This window comes from Cantharellus anzutake, assembly GCF_015039405.1.
Source record: "Cantharellus anzutake strain C23 chromosome Unknown EI90scaffold_3, whole genome shotgun sequence".
NCBI lineage: Eukaryota > Fungi > Basidiomycota > Agaricomycetes > Cantharellales > Hydnaceae > Cantharellus > Cantharellus anzutake.
The window spans coordinates 515,422-533,620 of record NW_024066953.1 but is presented as its reverse complement, the minus strand read 5'-3'; the positions used below and the strand labels follow the sequence as shown (position 1 = coordinate 533,620).

The 18,199-nt window shown below is 50.5% G+C and overlaps 8 protein-coding genes across 8 annotated transcripts; 4 read left to right on the top strand and 4 right to left on the bottom strand.

Annotated features, from left to right (window-relative positions):
* Positions 1-319: 319 nt before the first annotated feature.
* EI90DRAFT_3150204 (uncharacterized protein) lies at positions 320-1,528 on the bottom strand. Its single transcript, XM_039065644.1, has 4 exons — positions 1,261-1,528; positions 1,127-1,203; positions 1,010-1,073; positions 320-957 (listed from the first exon to the last, which is right to left on the bottom strand). Exons 1-4 carry the CDS (start codon positions 1,390-1,392, stop codon positions 355-357), a joined length of 876 nt encoding a protein of 291 aa, XP_038922693.1. The 5' UTR covers positions 1,393-1,528; the 3' UTR covers positions 320-354.
* On the top strand, positions 1,522-5,691 carry EI90DRAFT_3150203 (phosphoribosylformylglycinamidin; the record flags this gene model as incomplete). The annotated part of the gene is made up of 1 exon (XM_039065643.1): positions 1,522-5,691. The coding sequence occupies one exon, from the start codon at positions 1,522-1,524 to the stop codon at positions 5,629-5,631; it is 4,110 nt and encodes a 1,369-aa protein (XP_038922692.1). The 3' UTR covers positions 5,632-5,691.
* Positions 5,675-10,713, bottom strand: EI90DRAFT_3115879 (Golgi CORVET complex core vacuolar protein 8-domain-containing protein; the record flags this gene model as incomplete). The annotated part of the gene is made up of 5 exons (XM_039062834.1): positions 5,675-8,218; positions 8,272-8,481; positions 8,540-9,516; positions 9,580-10,141; positions 10,192-10,713. 5 exons carry the CDS (start codon positions 10,711-10,713, stop codon positions 5,675-5,677), a joined length of 4,815 nt encoding a protein of 1,604 aa, XP_038922691.1.
* Positions 10,712-11,890, top strand: EI90DRAFT_2965176 (uncharacterized protein; the record flags this gene model as incomplete). The annotated part of the gene is made up of 6 exons (XM_039055516.1): positions 10,712-10,743; positions 10,804-10,903; positions 10,959-11,034; positions 11,088-11,198; positions 11,256-11,378; positions 11,435-11,890. The coding sequence occupies 6 exons, from the start codon at positions 10,712-10,714 to the stop codon at positions 11,467-11,469; spliced, it is 477 nt and encodes a 158-aa protein (XP_038922690.1). The 3' UTR covers positions 11,470-11,890.
* Positions 11,891-12,347: 457 nt separating this feature from the next.
* Positions 12,348-13,519, top strand: EI90DRAFT_3150200 (uncharacterized protein; the record flags this gene model as incomplete). Its single annotated transcript, XM_039065642.1, has 5 exons — positions 12,348-12,401; positions 12,458-12,545; positions 12,606-12,844; positions 12,916-13,126; positions 13,197-13,519. The coding sequence occupies 5 exons, from the start codon at positions 12,348-12,350 to the stop codon at positions 13,340-13,342; spliced, it is 738 nt and encodes a 245-aa protein (XP_038922689.1). The 3' UTR covers positions 13,343-13,519.
* Positions 13,520-14,593: 1,074 nt separating this feature from the next.
* Positions 14,594-15,354, bottom strand: EI90DRAFT_2904548 (uncharacterized protein; the record flags this gene model as incomplete). Its single annotated transcript, XM_039054174.1, has 2 exons — positions 14,594-14,714; positions 14,768-15,354. 2 exons carry the CDS (start codon positions 15,352-15,354, stop codon positions 14,594-14,596), a joined length of 708 nt encoding a protein of 235 aa, XP_038922688.1.
* A 158-nt stretch (positions 15,355-15,512) lies between these two features.
* EI90DRAFT_1299343 (uncharacterized protein) lies at positions 15,513-17,353 on the bottom strand. The gene is made up of 5 exons (XM_039051626.1): positions 17,326-17,353; positions 17,129-17,258; positions 15,929-17,071; positions 15,691-15,869; positions 15,513-15,638 (listed from the first exon to the last, which is right to left on the bottom strand). Exons 2-4 carry the CDS (start codon positions 17,139-17,141, stop codon positions 15,844-15,846), a joined length of 1,182 nt encoding a protein of 393 aa, XP_038922687.1. The 5' UTR covers positions 17,142-17,258; positions 17,326-17,353; the 3' UTR covers positions 15,513-15,638; positions 15,691-15,843.
* Positions 17,267-18,118, top strand: EI90DRAFT_1299010 (uncharacterized protein). Its single transcript, XM_039051623.1, has one exon. It carries the CDS (start codon positions 17,345-17,347, stop codon positions 17,819-17,821), a length of 477 nt encoding a protein of 158 aa, XP_038922686.1. The 5' UTR covers positions 17,267-17,344; the 3' UTR covers positions 17,822-18,118.
* The last annotated feature ends 81 nt before the right edge of the window (positions 18,119-18,199 follow it).

Here is an 18,199-nt window from a genome sequence, read left to right as displayed (position 1 = left end):
CCACTACATTTTGGACAACAGTTTCAGGAGTGGAAACAGACTCACTTACACACAGGGGGGGTTGGTCATATCGCGGACCCGAGGCGGCAGCCACACTCAAATGGAGGGAGACGATTCAATTCAGAGGCTGTTCATGAAGAGAGTACATGTCATACTAGCCATTCTAGCCTGTCTCACTATCAACAATTTAAGAGCCATTCTTCGATGAATATCACAAAAGGAAGTAGGTGAAGAAATCGAGGACCTTATCGAGGAATCGACAATAATAGAAGACCCTCTCAGTAATGCATTCAAATTTGCAGGACCCATGTAGTAGTGAATTAATCAAGCGCTGAGGGTCAGGAAATAAATTGATCATGTTAAACGGATAATGACAAACATAACGGCCCATGCTATCGCTACGACGATGATGGAGAAGAACACAATCCACGTCGTACCACCGCTCTTACTACTATACGCACCTAACCGAGATCTCTCTGCCTTCATTCTTGTGAAGTTTCCTTGCAGCTTCATCTCCGCGCCCTCAAGTACAGCCTTGTCTTTCTCCAACGCCTCAGTAAAATGCATCGTATTGAGCTTCAGTCGAGCCGCCATCTGAGCGAGTTGAGCGGAGAGCTCTTCTTGGGTTTGTAGTGATGTGGCGAGGAAGGACGATGATGCGGGCTCGACCTGGGCTTCATTGTCCGTGGGGATGGGCATTTCACTGCCTAAAGTGCGTGGGGCGAATGGGGAATTAGGGACTGATGGTAGTGAAACTGCGTTGTCCGAGGCCAGCAGCAGGTCGAGTTCTAGAGGTTGTGGCACAGGATGTGTAGATTCAGGTTGTGTAAGTCTATTCATTCCCTCAGACGTGGATCTAGTGGTTGGGGCGGCGGTGGCTGGTACGGAGGGACATAATTCTGGCTTCGGTAGCGAGCTAACAAGGCTTTTGCGGATTTGAGGCTTTGGAGCCAATTCCTACCCAACAATTCGTCGGCTCGACTTTACAGGGAGGAGTGCAGCAACTTACATTATAAGCCTTTTGAAGTACAGGCTCTATATCGTCTAAACACTTGACAACGGTAGGAAACGAGCTAATAGCAGTGGTCAGCGAAGCGGAGAAAATGTAAAAAGGGGAGGGTCTCACGACGTAGAAGGCGAGTATGGCACGTCATCTTCGTGTTTTCGGATCTTAGCCAGTAACTTTCGAGCATACTTCACATTCTTTCATCCATAATTCATGAGTCGATGCCTCACGCGGAAGTGTTGCTGCGTCCTTACGGTCTGTGCCCTCGAAACCTGAACCCAGGCAGGCAGGTCGGAACGCTTCTCCCATACGCGCTCGCTCACGTCCCTCTGAAGCCTTGATACTAACCTTACGACGTTAACTCTGTCGTGCAGCAATTGATCCATTCCACGTTCGTGCGGGGCCGCAAAGCAAGCTCGTGACCGGTTTCCTGTTTTGGAGTTCCATGTGTGTTACCATAACTGTATGCTAATGTGAGTGTAACAGTGCATCGATCTGGCCTCAAATGTGCTTAAATGGTTGCTCTACAGATGCTTATTCTTCCGGGCCCATCGGCTCTTACCCCCGTGAGGCGTGATGTCCTTCTGGCAAAAATCCAGAGGCTCGTCACAAGGGTCAAATCGATCGATGCGGTATTTATTCATCTTGTTCAGGCAATATCACCCGAGCAGCAGAATATCCTTGAAGCGACCGAATCTAAGGAGCGTAAAGTCTTGGATGCTTTGCTTTCTTATGGAGACGATTTTTCCCTTCCCAGCACACGGTCGTTGGTACAGAACGGAGATGGCCAAGTGCTCTATATCACTCCGAGGCCAGGATCCATATCACCCTGGAGCAGTAAAGCAACAGACATTTCCCGAATGTGTGCGCTAGGAAATTGCATAACCCGTCTGGAACGTGGCACTGCGTTTGTGGTTGAAACCATTGACGGACACCAGATACCTCCACAATCAATCACTTCTATCGCACCACTTATCCACGACAGAATGACATCCATCATATACCCACACCCTCCTCGGGTGGAGGCCCTTTTCAACGCACAATCACCTCGCCCTCTCCGATCCATCTCCCTGGGCGACTCTGACACTTCCATGGAAGAAGCCCGTTCCCGTCTTTCAGAGGCAAACAAGCTCTATGGAATGGCGCTAGCCCCTGACGAGATAAATTATATTGTGGATGCATTCTTGACGGGACCGAGCCCTATTGGGCGAAATCCGACCGATGCTGAGCTCTTCATGTTTGCGCAAGTAAACTCAGAGCACTGTCGACACAAAATTTTCAATGCAGACTGGACTATTGAGGGCGTCCTACAAGATAACTCGTTGTTTCAAATGATAAAAAACACAGAACGTCTGAGTGGGACATACACGATATCCGCTTACTCCGATAACGCGGCGGTATTTGAAGGTTCTGAAGCGCCCCGTTTCGGTGTAGCTGCTGGTGCCGAAGCAATGGATGGTCTTACATACAGCACGACGTCTGAAAGTATCGCTATTATTGCCAAGGTTGAAACACACAACCACCCGACTGCAGTTTCTCCGTTCCCTGGAGCAGCCACGGGCTCAGGAGGCGAGATTCGCGATGAAGGTTCGGTCGGCAGGGGCTCCAAGCCGAAAGCTGGCCTGACTGGATTCTCGGTGTCCAATCTCCTCATTCCGGGTTTCGAACAACCTTGGGAAAAGGACTTTGGGCGTCCCGAACACATCGCTTCGGCGCTTGACATCATGATTGAAGGCCCACTGGGAGCGAGTGCCTTCAATAATGAATTCGGCCGACCAGCACTTGCTGGCTATTTCCGCACGTTCGCCGAAGAAGTTGCATCGTGCCCAACTATTTCCGATTCAGACACCGAGATTCGGGGATATCACAAGCCGATCATGATTGCAGGAGGCGTCGGAAATGTTAGACCCATGTTTGCTAAGAAGCAGCACATCACCAGCGGCGCGAAATTGATCGTTCTGGGCGGACCAGGCATGCTCATTGGTCTCGGCGGTGGCGCTGCATCCTCTCAAGCAGCAGGCGCAAGCTCCGCAGAGCTTGATTTCGCTTCGGTACAAAGAGAAAATGCGGAGATGCAGCGGAGATGCCAGCAAGTGATTGACGCCTGTGTCGATCTGCGCGATGATAATCCAATCGAATCTATTCATGATGTTGGTGCAGGCGGGCTCTCCAATGCTCTTCCAGAATTAGTACACGACGCTGATTTGGGCGCGGAATTAGAGATTCGTGATATCCTCGTCGATGATGCGTCGATGTCGCCGATGGAGATTTGGTGCAACGAGTCACAGGAACGTTATGTCCTTGCTATCGCACCTGGCCAATTGGAACGTTTTGAGAGCATCGCAGAACGGGAGAGGTGCCCATTTTCGGTAGTCGGCGTTGCCACTAAGAAAAAAGAGCTCGTCGTTACAGATCGGCTTCTGGGGACAGAAGTCATTCACCTTCAAATGTCGACCCTGTTTGGAAAGCCCCCTAAGCTCCACAGGAACGATCAGAAGTATCGGCGCCCCGTCGCGCAGTTCGATTCGTCCCTCTCCGCGTACATTTCCGACAGTCTCACTCTCAATGAGCGCTTCACTTTGGCTGTCAATCGCGTGCTACATTTGCCTTCCGTTGCCAGTAAGTCGTTCCTCATTACAATTGGGGATCGTTCCATTACTGGGCTTGTCACCCGGGACCAAATGGTGGGACCCTGGCAAGTCCCGGTGGCTGACGTTGCTGTCACCCGCGCATCGTATGGATTCGACGTGATCACCGGCGAAGCAATGGCGATGGGTGAGCGGACTCCTCTGGCGTTGCTCAGCCCTGCTGCTTCAGCCCGAATGGCTATTGGGGAAGCCATCACTAACATGGCGGCAGCTTCTGTTGGAAATCTAAGCAGGGTTAAACTCAGTGCGAACTGGATGTGTGCCGCGTCATATCCTGGAGAGGGGGCAGGGTTGTATGAAGCTGTTCGAGCTGTTGGGCTCGAATTGTGCCCTGCTCTGGGCATAGGCATACCAGTGGGTAAGGACTCCATGTCGATGTCAATGAGGTGGAACAGCGGGAAAAAGAGAGAGGTGGTGGCACCGTTGTCTCTCATCGTCACCGCTTTCTCAGCTGTGGACAACATTCGGGATACGTGGACGCCCCAGATTCGAACGGATATATCTACCGCGACAGTTTTGGTGCTCATTGATTTGTCCAAGGGTCATCATCGGCTAGGGGGATCGGCATTGGCTCAAGTCTTCAATAGCATCGGCTCTGATGCCCCAGACGTTGAGGACCCGGAACTGCTTCGAGCATTCTTCGCCGGCTGCCAAGAGGTCAGGCGGAGACGTAACGACATGGTGCTCGCATACCACGACAGATCGGATGGAGGAGTCATAACTGCCATCGCTGAGATGTGCTTTGCGGGCCGTGCAGGTGTGACACTTGGGGTAGGAGACAACACTGCCGACCCGGTGGCATTCCTTTTCAATGAGGAACTAGGCGTTCTCATGCAAGTGCGAGATGCTGATCTTGAGGAATTCGTCAGAATCTATGAGTCGGCTGGCGTGCCTCCCTCTCTGATCCAGGCTATCGGACAAGTGGAAAACGACAGGACAGTTTTGTCTATTCGTCATTGTGGTCAGAAGATATTCTCTCAGCCTATACCTGGCTTACATGCCGCATGGGCAGAAACCTCTTATCAGATGCAAGCGCTACGCGACGATCCTATCGCCGCCAGAGAAGAATTTGCTGCCGTCGAGTCAGGCACGATGCCTGCGATCTTCTACGAACTCCCGTTCAAGGTTACGCCGTCCATTCCTTTGTATCGAACTCGACCAAGGGTGGCAATCTTGCGAGAGCAAGGTGTTAACGGCCACGTCGAGATGGCATGGGCATTTACTGCGGCAGGATTCACTGCCGTAGATGTTCATATGTCAGATGTCATTTCTGGAACTGTAAGTCTTCGAGACTTTCGGGGTGTCGCAGCATGCGGAGGGTTCTCCTATGGAGATGTGCTAGGTGCTGGAAACGGGTGGGCTAAGTCAATACTCATCCATGAAGGCGCTCGTGCACAATTCAAAGCCTTCTTCGCTCAGCCCGGCACATTTGCCCTAGCAGTGTGCAATGGTTGCCAGCTGTTCAGCTATCTTCAGAACATAATCCCGGGAGCATCACATTGGCCACATTTGAAAACCAACCGGAGCCAACGTTTTGAGGCGAGGGTAGTGATGGTGGAGATTGTTCCCAACGATGTTACCAGCAAGTCAGTCTTTTTGCGACATATGGGCGGGGCCAAATTGCCGGTGCCGATTGCACATGGGGAAGGTAGAACTACTTGGGAGAGCGAGTCATCTCAGGAGACGTTCCAGAGCGGGACATTGACTGCAGTCCGATATGTTGACGGGAACGGCAAGCCAACGGAGGTCTACCCTCAAAACCCTAATGGCAGTCCCAAAGGGTTGGCGGGCTTCCATACGGAGGATGGACGTGTACTCGCGTTAATGCCTCATCCGGAGCGTGCAGTCACAAGAGAGAGCAATAGCTGGTATCCGACCTCGTCGAAAGAGTGGGGAGGCGCCGGTCCGTGGTTTAAGATCTTCCAGAGTGCGCGGGAGTGGTGTGAAGAGAAGCAAAATGATCTACGATTAGAATAAATAGACTTGTACTTAATATTAAGCAAAACAATAGTGCAGGGACTCATGAACAACGAGAACGGGTGCCACGTCTGCGGGCAGCAGTGTACGCCCTAACGTCCTCAAAAAGGTCGCGCTCGACTAAACGTTTAGTGATGGCGAGAACATCACTTTCAGCACGATATGACGCCAACATTCCGTCCAAAATGAGACGGAATTCAGTGTATGTGGGATCGTGCGGATCGTGGCCGTCAGCCGTTGCTTCCACCAACCGCTTAAACAGACGAGAAAATGAAAGTTTATTTGAAGATGATTTCTGAACCAAAGAAGAGAAGGTCTCCTGAACCAAGGAAAACATCCGACGAAGGATCAAACTTTCGAGGTCTTGAGCAATGGTTACGGCGAGAGAATCCGACCCCGCAAGCACAATGTTGGAGAGTGCATGTACCACACTCAGCTGACTACGCAATAATCGAAACCACATCTCCTCAGCGGGCACGGAGTTGGCGTGCTCCACGCCAAGTGCTTGGCTACCACACATGTCCACCACTAAACGGCCCATCGATGCAAGATCATTAAGAGCATCATCTACGGGACCTTCAACATCCCCGTCACCCTTGCTGGCTGCGGATGCGACCAAGGTTGACGCCAGCACTGCCGTGAAGTCGTCCAGATGCTCGAACACACCCAAAATATCTCCACTTAAATGTAGGGACCAAAGGACTGCGTCATAAACACCGTTTTCTTCACATATCTCCTTTATTGACCTAAGATCGAAGTAGTCGTGTGGAATTGAGTCTAGAACAGACCGGACTGTTTGCGGATCATGGGCGCACAGAAGCTCTACATATCGATGGCGTAAGGAAGACTGCAGCGAAGAGGGGGGAGAGGTTTCAGGAGATCCCAAATGCGATTCTTCGTGAAAGGGATGAATGAGTGAACGAAGGTAAAACAACGCCTTTTCTTCATCAAGGGCTTGGGCTGCTTGTTCGTGAAGGGTTGGCACCCAGTTGTCGACGAGTTGCGCTGCACGACCCAAATCAACCTCAAGCAGTGAAGGGAGCGCGAACTTCATTGACTCTATGATATCGGAAGAAATGCCACTAGGACCACATGTTGCATGCTCCAGCGAACTCTTGACACCTTCAAATACATCATCAACCCCGCACTCAGGATCTTGTGAGTAATACAAGATGAGGTCCGCCCACTTCGATTCTTGCATGCTCCAGTTGCGAAGAATACGATAAAAGCCGGCTCGCAAGAATTGTCGTAACATTGGATCATCCTGTCCAAGAGGATATATTGACAGCAGGCACTCTGCTGCCAGCTGGCGGTCTTCGCGCGTACTTTGATCGTTATCGCCCGCAAGGCCACTAAGTAAAGATCGACTCTGATTATCGGCAAGCTTGATGAATTGGGGGTACTTGGGCGCATTACGCGCCACAAAGATACGTATGAAGGTGACATCATTCGAGGTCAGCTCATAAGCATCCATAAGTTCGAAGAGCACGTTTAATATTGTCTGTCTATCAATATCGTGGAGATTTTCGTTCAAGTCAGAGTCCTCAAGGGCAAGGTCAAGGGCATGAAGCATTGCCTCAGCATCGAACCGTAGAAGCATGCGGAGGTACGGATATGTCGGCTCTGGACCATCGTCCATGTCAGCCGTCAAGATAAGCCTGCCTTGCCATAGAGTCGACCGTCCAAGAAAAAGGAACTGAAGAATACTGCGTTTCGCGGAAGCTGCTTCATCCTCAGTGAGAAGCTCCCCACTGGGAAATGATTGACCACATAGAGAATTCCCGATATATGGAAAGACCTTGTAAGCATGGGGTACAAGTGACTCGACCGGAGCCTCCTCGAGAGTCGATGTGTCTGGGTCCGAACCTTGAATACGAGTCAGCCTTTCCCTCCTGGTTCGCTGGATGGTGCGGATTAGCGAAATGAGCCTGACGATCGGTGATACGTAGTCACGCAAAGCACGAGTGTATACATGTATCAATGCGTCAAACAGTGAACGTTCCTCGCATATTCGAAGCGCTTGGTGGATGTCGAGACAAGCCGGATCGATGTGCCAAATCAATTGTTCGACGACATCAAAGGCATGTTTCCCTTCGTAATAGGCCACGAGTCCCTGCGCAAGTCTTGGGGGAACCAAACGCACCTCGCTCTGTAGAAGGAATGGCTGGAACTGGACGAGGAAAATGGCCTCGATACCGTGTGATTGGTACATATCATAGAGGTCTTCGAACAAGAAATCGAAATCGTTGAGAGCCATACTGGCCCTGGTGCAAGTCCTTACGAGGCCTTCAAACAGCGAAGTGCGATCCACACCGCGGTTGTCCGGAGCTCGGTGAGTGTCATCGGTGAGGCGATTGTCGGAGAAAACGTAACGGGATGAAGCAATCATCAGATCTCGCAATTTCCCACCAATAGTTTCCCTTCTAAAATCTGAGTCTTCGGGCAGACCTGCTTGATTCCCGGGTGCTTCTCCGACGTAATACAAACGCGCCACCTCAATAGCGCTAAGGAAGTCCCCGGATTGAACGAAAGCCAGAATCCGATCCGCCCAAGTCAACAACGTACCAACTCTCACTTCATTGGCAGCCTACAGCAATTGAAATTAGTAACGAGAAGAGTATCGGCAAAGTTGCTGAATACCAATTCAAAGATTTTCCCCTTGTAAGTGTCAAAGCTTAGCCGAAGAGTGTCGCCTGGCTCATCTGGCTGTGGTATTTGTGGGAATGGACAATTGGGAGCTGATAAAAGGGTTGATGAAATCGATGAAATATCAAGTGGAGTCCTATCGACAAATTGCAACGTTCGAACTCCATATACCTCATAGAATTTCCTGGTAATCACCACAATTTGCTAAACGAGGCTTGTGTTAGCGGCCGTGGGTCTAGTGATATCGTGAATCTATGCTTACATCCAAATTCAACCAATGTAGAGAAAGGATATCATTCTCTACAGTGATCTCACCAGCATCCTCAAACACCAAACGATAAGAAGGATTAGAAGATGCCTTTTTGCCGGAAGTCGTTGACTTTCTTCCGCCTTTAGTTCGCGCATCGGTGGATTCTGAGCGAGGTATGGTCCGTTCCGCCCTGACGCGTAAGAACATCAGACTTCGGCCCCACGAGTAGGCAAGTATAGGAATGGTCAGGACATCGGGCGACACGGCCCGCTTTCCACCTTTCGACGGGGAATCTGACTCCTTGTCCCCATTCAAGGACACGCTGGGGAACCAGGCCATACAGCCCCGCCACATCGACTGTGGCCCTTCACCATCCTGTCCTGCCCTATGTCGTCGGAACCACGTTCTGGGAGACGGCCTTAGCCCAACAATAACTAATTTTACGGGAGTAAGTAGAGCAATGACCTGAAATGCGTCAATTGGATGCGTTGAGGATGATGAGGGTAGCGGTTCCATGTCTAAAATCGTGCCAGCTTTACGATTACGCTCCCTAGTGCCGGTAGCAGGCGGTGATAAGCGGGGGGCTGATGCTTCGATTCGAGGTGGGTCCCGAGATGGAAGTGATGTGGTAGAAAACGAAGGCGAACGATCCAATGGGCTAGTTTCATCTGGATACTTTCCGAGTATCCTGAGTACGTCATTGGCTTCTACGAAGAGGACTTTTCCCAAGCTGTGATAAAACGCCAATCCAGAATCGTCCGCAGAGACGAACGCAGTATGTCGAGTACTAACAAATCCTATCCGGATAACTTTCGACCCTCGTAGATGACCCTCCCTTCTTCCCGAAGCTACTGACACTAAGTCGGTTGGGGCAACAAATCGCGCGGGGCTTTGAGGTCGAGATAAGTCGAACAAGGTGATATCGCCTTGGGAATGCCCAACAGCGAGGAATGTGTGATCAAAGGACAAAGCAAGGGCGGAAACAGGACCTGGAAAGCCAAATGCGAACGCGTGGGTGAGCATGTACCACAGTGTTCGAAAAACTGACATACTCGTGCTTTCGGAGCTGCATATGCACTTTAGCTGTTGCCGAAAGTCGAATACAAATGTCCTCCCTGTCTCCGTCCCAATGCAAATGATTCCCTGAGCTAAAATAACTGTAGGTTTCCCCATGTGTGAGTCCAAAATCGCTGCTGCCTTGGGTGCAGTAGAGAATATTTGAACACTAATAGTTCGCAATGGAGTCCACTTGAATACATCTCTCTTGTCCAACACATTCAACGCAGGAGGGTCAGGAGAGTCCGCTTCGCGGTCGTCCTTATCAGATGAGTCGAAATGCCCAGAGAGAGAGGAAGCACGAGAAATTGCAGAAAAATAAGATGGATCAGGCGAGAAACCGTTCGTACGAAATGTGTTGGCGGTGGATGATGATGGGTTACGGGGTTGGTGCTGGGGTAAGAAGGAACGTAGACGAGACACAGTCGGATGAAGAAAAGGCGGTCGAAGGGGGGACGGGGAATCGTTGAGAGAAGATGATAAAGCCCGTATCGGCGTTTTCGACCCTCCCACCACAATTTCAGGTACTGGCGAGTCCCTCTCGGACAGAACCTCATCCTGACCATGGGTAAGCCGGGACAAACGGACGGAACAATGCGTTAACACACTTGATAATGATTGTACTCGAATCCCTCCTTAAAAACATGATCTCCCATCTTTTCAGAGCCCGTGGAAACATCTAGGTGTGGATGACTTTCCTGAGCGGGTGGCTGCGGTTCATCTAGGACATCGGCGAGTTGAGCATCATAGCCGACCACTACTGGGGCGTCTTTCCCAGTATAAAGGAATTCTTCATTATCATCAACTTCATCCTCCTCGTCATCCCCTAAAAGTCCAATGTCACCCCACGTCATACCTCCTTCCTCGTCATCCCCTGCGAGAATGTCGTTGAGGCGTGCCGCGTAATTGGAAGAGTCCAGTTTTGCATCATCTGTAAGCACTTTTTTGCCAGTGGTAGGCGTGAATCCCCGGCCTCTTTTCTGATGGACGGAGTGAGGCAAGAGGTCATCCACGGTAAAGGACTCATCGCTTTCATCACCAGATGTTAGCATCTGGGCGCCCAACTGCAGAATGGAAGTTGCCGAGGCGCTAAGTCTATTCACGAGAGTTTTCTCCCATTGCATCGACATGGCTTCGTCAGACCACACTCGAGATCCATGGTGAGGGAACACCGAATATGCTGAGATGGTCATGAGCTGACAGAATAATGTGCCTCGCAGCCCATGGGTCATTTTGAACGATTTTGGCGTTGGTTTCGCCATGGGCTCCATCGGTGGTGGGATCTGGCACGGCGTAAAGGGTGCCCGTAATTCTCCGCGAGTATGATATCTAGTGAAACGTCTCTCCTTCTTTCATCTCATAGCAACTCTCTCAGGGTGAACGATTAGTCGGCGCCGTGTCCTCAATCAAAGCACGAGCACCCGTGACGGGGGGCAATTTTGGTGTGTGGGGTGTGTAATGGTGTTCTTAGCTATGTTTTCCTCTTGCACTAATTTGTTCGTAGGCGGGATGTTTTCAACGTTTGACTGCGCCGTGAAGGGGTATCGACAGAAGGAAGATGCATGGAATGGCATTATCTCTGGATTCATGACTGGAGGTTGTCTAGCTGCTCGGAGTAAGCGTCATTTTAATATATCGATCCACAGGCATCCCATTCATGCGTTTTTCATAGGCGGACCAAAAGCTGCATTTGGCTCAGCGGTTGCTTGCGGCATTCTGCTGGGGGTGTTCGAGGGTGTTGGTGTCCTGCTAAATCGTGCGTTCAGCGAAGTGAATCGCCAGACACTGCCGCCACGTAAGTCCATAAGCCTTGAATGACTTCTTATTCCTCGACTCATCTCCGGTCGCCAGTACCTGAACAGCCGCCAGCGCCAGCAATATCATAAGTTGTGTATCATTGTTACCACCCACAATCTCGACGCATCCCACCTCCGATTAATGCTCTATTCAACGAGACACCTGCTACTTACGTTATTATCATCTTGACACTCTATCCGCTGTAAGGGATATGTATAGAGATATTGTGCTCTGTAGGACGCTCCGCATTTAATCGGCGTCGGTTCTCGTGTGAAAGCCTCTTTGGACTTTGTTCCACTGAAAGCTGGGAACGGCTCGTTCTGGTTGTACTTCGCTGCAGCGTCCTCAAACTATGGCCAATTGATGACCGCACCCGACCCGGTGTGACGCCAGTGTGGTGCCCGTACAAGGGTGCACAGGCACCAGGATTCTCCAGCCATCTTACCCAGATTCTGGGTAATATATGTGCCAAAAAGGATTTCAGAAAATAATGCCTTGAGGTTAGTCGCGTAGCTCAGAAACGTGAGGGCGTCAAAAATCCCGGCAAAAATTCGTCATATGCATTTTTTGGTTGCTCTCGGGTCCTTTAGACTTGAAGTTTGAGATGTCTTGGAGGCAGGGATAATAGCCAGTGTCCTACTCAAGTGCGATTCCGTCAATGTAAATAAATTTGCTCGAAAACCACCTCGACACGGGCAACGCGGCTCGTGGTTCGTAGGATAAAATTGTCGGCGCAAACAATGGTGAATACATGCTTTGCGTGCAGTGTCGACACCACGAAAGTTTATTCCTTTGAACCCCTAGGGTGGGCCCTCGATTGTGACCCCACCGCTAGGCAGGATCCCAGCCTCTACTAAAGTTTGCGCCACAATATTTGATTGTTGTTTATGTCGAGCCTCGTATTTAATTATTCCCAAAGTAGAAGTCCTAATCATACATGAATTCAACAGGATTGGGCGCCACCAGCATGCGTCGTGAAGAGACTGCGCTGGAAGCCGAACAAGGGCCTGCGTTGCCTCCAGTGTGTCTTCTTTGCGTTATTCCCTGCTTTCTCGATTACGATATTTGTACTATCAGCCGGCGTATCACCAACCAAACAACCAATCTTACCCCCCGCCTCCAAACGGCGGCGGCGACGACTTCGAATCCATCCCAACGAACCACGGTAGACTCCTTATCATTTAGAGATATCTCTGGTTATTTTATTTGCCATTGTTGTTTACAGTTTCCGTCACTGACGTAAACTCCATTTCCGGGGTATGGACAATTGACACTTCTTGGGTCCCTCCACGGAATGCGTTTGGAGCTGATTTTTCCGTCCCGTTTCATGGAGATGAGAGCCGAAATATCACTCTTCAATCAGAGTCTGGCTCCATTGAAGCAAAGATACGTTTAGTAGGCGATAATCAGGACGCTGCTGTGTTCAATCTAGAGACAAAGAATTCGGACATAAATGTCTCAGTTGTCAGTGTGCTCCTCCGCCTCGGAATTTCCCAAACAACTCCCCTCATATATCTTCGCGATACTTCTCACAGGTCTCCCGATGGAATCAACAACCATTCGTACTCTATGTGACGTCCACTTCTGGAAATCTGGAAATTAGGGTCCCTCGAGACTTCCACGGATCCATCATTCATGAAACGGCTTCGTCGACGTACACGACCTTCTCCCCCGGAGTGAATCCACATCGCACAACTATTTCAATGATCAATGGAAGCGGGAAAACATTTGTCGCCCGTCATAAAGGTGTGTTGTAATGTTTAAGACTATCTACGCTCTGTTCCCGCCAACTCGTCGACCCCTCCCCCATAATTAGAGGGAGATACCAAGCGCCAGAGCGCCAGTGAATGGACTGGTGATCGAATTGTCGCAAAGACCGAGCGAGGATGTATTTACTTTGCCTACGAAGATGAGCCTCAACGCTCCGTCATTGGTGCTTTCTTCAGGAAACTATTCGGTTAGAACATTGGTTTTCTAAGGAACATTACACCTGGATTCTCCCTACCGAAGGGACTTTCTTCCTGGCATCCAAACACTGGTTCGGATTCATATGTGTCATTGTACTTGTAACACACGCTACTCGATTGATGAGATTTCACCGGCACCTGGCGAGTATTCCGGCCACGGAGCGATCGAGTGAGTGAGTGGTACTAAACAACTCTCCGAGACGCCCTCAGGAACATTCCCCACAAGTGGACTAGCAGGGGCACCTAGTACTACATAAATTGGCGGATGCTACCCGAACGGTAGTAGCTGACACATTCGTTGCCAGATGGCTGGGCGAGCCGATTTTTGTTTGAACGATGGATGCTTTATTAAAACAGCGGTTTTGCCTATACTTTTAAAATCCCGAGGCTCCGCGATCGAGTAGGTCCCATCAGTGATCACATCACTTCGGTACCAGATTTAGTCTGTGGTTGACAAACCAACACGGTTGGAGTCCCTTTGGACCAGCTCTTGTGTGCTCACAGAACGATGACTAGCCTCAGGCTGTACTGCCCCAGCGCAGAGCCATGGTATTCCCTCTTGGCAGTTAGTAACGCTATACATTTATAATCGGCATAACGATTGGGCAGGTATCAGTTCTTCGCTAACTTACTACCTCTACGTGCTTCCTCACTGTGGTGTAACCTTCATGCTTAAGGTGTTGCAGCTGCTCTACTTAGCTGCTGTGGTGCAGCAGTTTGAATCCATCCCGAGAATTTTGACCATGTCCCCATGCTGGTGGGGCCATTTTTATCAGGACAAGACAAGCAAAGATTCATCTAATGATGCTTGCACTATGAATTGATACTCTGAAGCTGTTACGCAGGTGTTGAACGAGGTCCACGATAGCGCGAACATCATATACACGCCACCTTGATCGTGGACCGCGGAATGGTTCCAAATGGATCATTTTTTTTCGTCGAAAAATCAAATGACAGGCTGACTTGGTTTCTCACCAAGCGGACTCATTCGAACTGAACCTTACTACAATGTGGTCTCACCGTCGTCCCCTCCTTGGAAATCAACAACCAGTCTAAAGAACTCACGATGGCAGCGCCTAATCAGAACATGGGGCGCGAACATTCACCCGGAGGGGATTGAACGAGCACTCCACTTCTTCGAAGTTCGCGATCTTCCTCATTCCCTTAGTCTGGACATTACATGATTCTAAGTGCCCTTCAGGTGCAAGGATAAATATACAACTGTATTGAAGAACATCAATCTATGTCATGGAGACACCGGTCGTGCATAGGAGATCGTTCCAAGACCCAGCTTAGAGACCTTCACGACAACGGGAAGAGGGATCGTGGATCCGCCAGTAGCCCCTATTCGTTCTCCTTGGCTCCACCTAAAAAGGGAGTTAGCCAGGTGCGAGTATGACTGTTCCATTTGATAACTCACCCCATGCGTTGTAACAGTTGGAATCCAACGTTGGACTCCCCAATGGGTTCTGCCTTTCGTCCGACGATATCACCCTCTTTGGGACGGAGGACAACGTGCTTCCTGGAGTTCTTGGATGCTTCAGGTCCTCCTTCGGCAGGGTGGACATCGGAGCCCTTGCGTTTTGCTTTGTGTCTAGCGGTGTCACTAGCTCGGATGAATCCTTCTTGATGAAATGTACCACGTTGGTACGCCACAAGCACACGGTCAAGCAGGCGAGTCCGAGGTCGGCCAGTTTGAGTTTGAGGAGTCCGTGTAAGCACTACGTGCCGACCTGTCTTTTCCGTTCCGAAGGACTTGGTCGCGAGATGATAGCAAGAATTGGCAAGAAAATGAACCACCTTTCGATCTCCTTTACTCATGGGTGGCAACTCGATGGACTTCTTCTCTGGGCTCTCTATGAAGGCATTGATTTCATTCAGAAGTGACTCGAGGTGCAAGTGTGCCTCTGGTGTTTCGGTAAACTCCCGTTGAACCTCCCGACCATCGCCATATATCCGCTTGCCGAATTTGTCCTTTCGCTTCCCCGTCTTCCGGGAAGGGAGCATGCTGCCCGCTTCGGCAGCCTCGCGCCAGGCCGAATCACCCACTCTTGCCGCCTTTTGGCGTTCTAGCTTGCGATCTCGCCTTGCCGTGAACTGCTCCACCACCAGCCTTAGTTCGTCGAGTTTGTGCTCCGCGAGACCTTGGTTTTGAATCCATGAGATAAGGGATTGGCGGGTAGCATTCCTAGGGATTTTCTTAGGAGTCCGGCCCCCCTTCCGAACTTCCTGATATACACGCTTCGCGAGCCGACCTAGGATCACTATCTCCCTCTGCGCCGGATTTTGGCCTCGAATGGATATGAGATGAGATGGCTCACGATGAGATCAAATAGTAGTCACCTTGAGTTCCTAGATCCTGAACTGTGCGCATGATTGCTGACTCCAAAGCAAAGCCGGCATCCTCTACCTTTCGTTCGGAATTGTCCATCGATAATCCAGGATATGTCATGATGATATCCTATGAACCGAGTGTTACTGCTATCCCTGCCGCTCCTATTGTGTTGCATTACCACCATCGCCTGTTCCCTTCCTTCCTCGCCTTCATCAGGTTCTTTGGCACGCGGGGGCTCCGACTCACTGTCGTCGCCTCCCCGTTGCCGCTCATCGGCTTCGACATCTTCATCCTCCGCAGACAAGCCGAGTCCATCATCGGAATTATCTACACTTTCATCACCGCTCCTGCTGCTTCCAGAGCTGAGGTCTGACTCCTCGTCATCTTGAGGCTTCTCTTGATCAGCGGCGCCAACAGTGGCCGTTTCATTTTCGGGATTCAGGTCTACCAAGAATTGCAACTGATCCATTCCCTCAAAATTTGCGTCGACTATCATCCCATGATCATCAACCCCGAGTTGGTTTGAACTGGATGAAGCGTTGTGTTGAAGAGGACTATCGCTTCCCCAATCAATATCTGAATCACCTTCTCGCAGGTAATTTTCTATATTAGAAACAGATAGGCGGTGCGACGTCTTCCGCCGTTTGAGCGTCCTCCGTAAGAAACCCTCCAATTGGGACATCATGTAATTCTCCGGTGATGAAAGTTCGGACTCAACGAGTGGACCCGAGTCAATTTCGCATGAGCGGTGGTCCGTTGTGTCACCAGAAGTAGAGTGTACTTCCTCACGGTGCTTGAGTGCTTTCTTTCGGAGACTCTCCGACCGACGCTTCACACGGCGCCCTGGAGATGAGGGTTCAGGCCCGGCGGGAGGGCTTAGATGCTTGGGATCAGTTGCGACAACTTCCACGCGTGCGGGCTGGGTGCCAGTAAACACTACGATATCATCGCCAGCATCAGGGATATCGGCAGTAGGACATTGAACATCGCCATTCGATTGGGGAATATGAAGAGCAGCCGATCCTTTGGCATCTGCACTCGGCTGTGCATCGCCAAGAGGGGTGGAGGCAGAGGTTTCCACAACAATATAGGACTTCCCATCCCCTGAAGCCAGCGATGTCTTGGAGAGATCGCTCAAGAGCTTATCCAAACGAGACGTAGGGTTGGTATCAAGTGACTGTGCCCCCAAGGTGTAGAGATCTTCTGCAGAGAAGCCAAATTCCAATGTGGGTATGTCGCCATCATCATCAAGGTTTGCAGCAACAGAGTAGTCAGCAAACCGTGGACGAGACTTGCGGTCCATGGCCTCTGCTCCAGTTTCAGAAGCGGCGATTGGAACCTTCGTAAACAAGGATTCCACCTGGTTAGCGGTTGGCGCATCATCAGCCTCTGAAGAGACGTGGCAGGCTTAGCTATTAAGGCAAAGCAGATAACAGCACAGCGCACCATTCTCCACCATCTCTGGCTGAAAAATCTCCTCTTCATCGTGGAAGAGGGCTCCACTCTTGACAAAAAAAATCGGCTTGCGAAGATCTGGATTTGGTTTAGCGCCAGAAAATTTACGGCTGCCACGAATCTGAGCTTCACATTGACGAAGAGAATGTGTTCAAGGCATATCCAGATGAGAACGACGTTCGGCATACCCTGTGGTTTCATGGGATCATGAAATTGCCGATCGACAACATCCCAAGGGGCCCCTTTCCGCTTTCTTTTCCCTTCTCCCGAAATGGCCTGCTTCCCTTTGGGTCCCATCCCCCAGACGGTGTCGTTGAAGATTGGCGCCCGTTTTCCGAGTCGCACTACCTAATCACGCGGGCTCAACCGAACAGCCACACGGGAGCTCTACAAATCTTCAGGCAAGGGGTAGAAGGCCCCACCAAAAAAAAGAAAAGCTTGAGTGCTGTATATGCGCTAAAGCACGCATCACCCCTCACCCCCCGATACATTTCTCTTTTCCGACCGATGGTGGCGAGCGAGGGTGCACCTGGCCTTGCCGCTGAAGTCTGGACACTCTGTGAATACTCATTCAATGCGCGGTATACCGACCTCCAACTGATTTTGCTGCTTATATTACGGGAACCATTATACACATGCCCTATCATGAGTCAAAGTGGAGGCATCATGAACTGCATCAGGTAGTTGGCTGCCTTTAGCTCTGTTAGAATAGACAGTCAAGCGAATATGAGCGCTGCTGGTGACGCAGTACTGTAAACTATGTTGACTCGTGAATTATTCTCTCATCAGCGGCGAGAACGGCCAATCGAGAGCCTTGGATTTCCATTCAGGCGTACTTGGAAAACGAACTTCATTGTCCTTGAACTCTCCCCCAATAATCATTTCCCCCTCAAGCCGTATGATACAAATACCCTTGTCATGACAATCCCCCCATGTAAAATATAGGAGGGCTCACTGGATTCGTCAAGCTGTGTTGAGGTGAGGTGTTGAATGTCCGGCGCCAACCGTTGCGGGTCTAACCGTGCTCCGTCCATTCCAACCAATCTCCTGCCACTTACCATA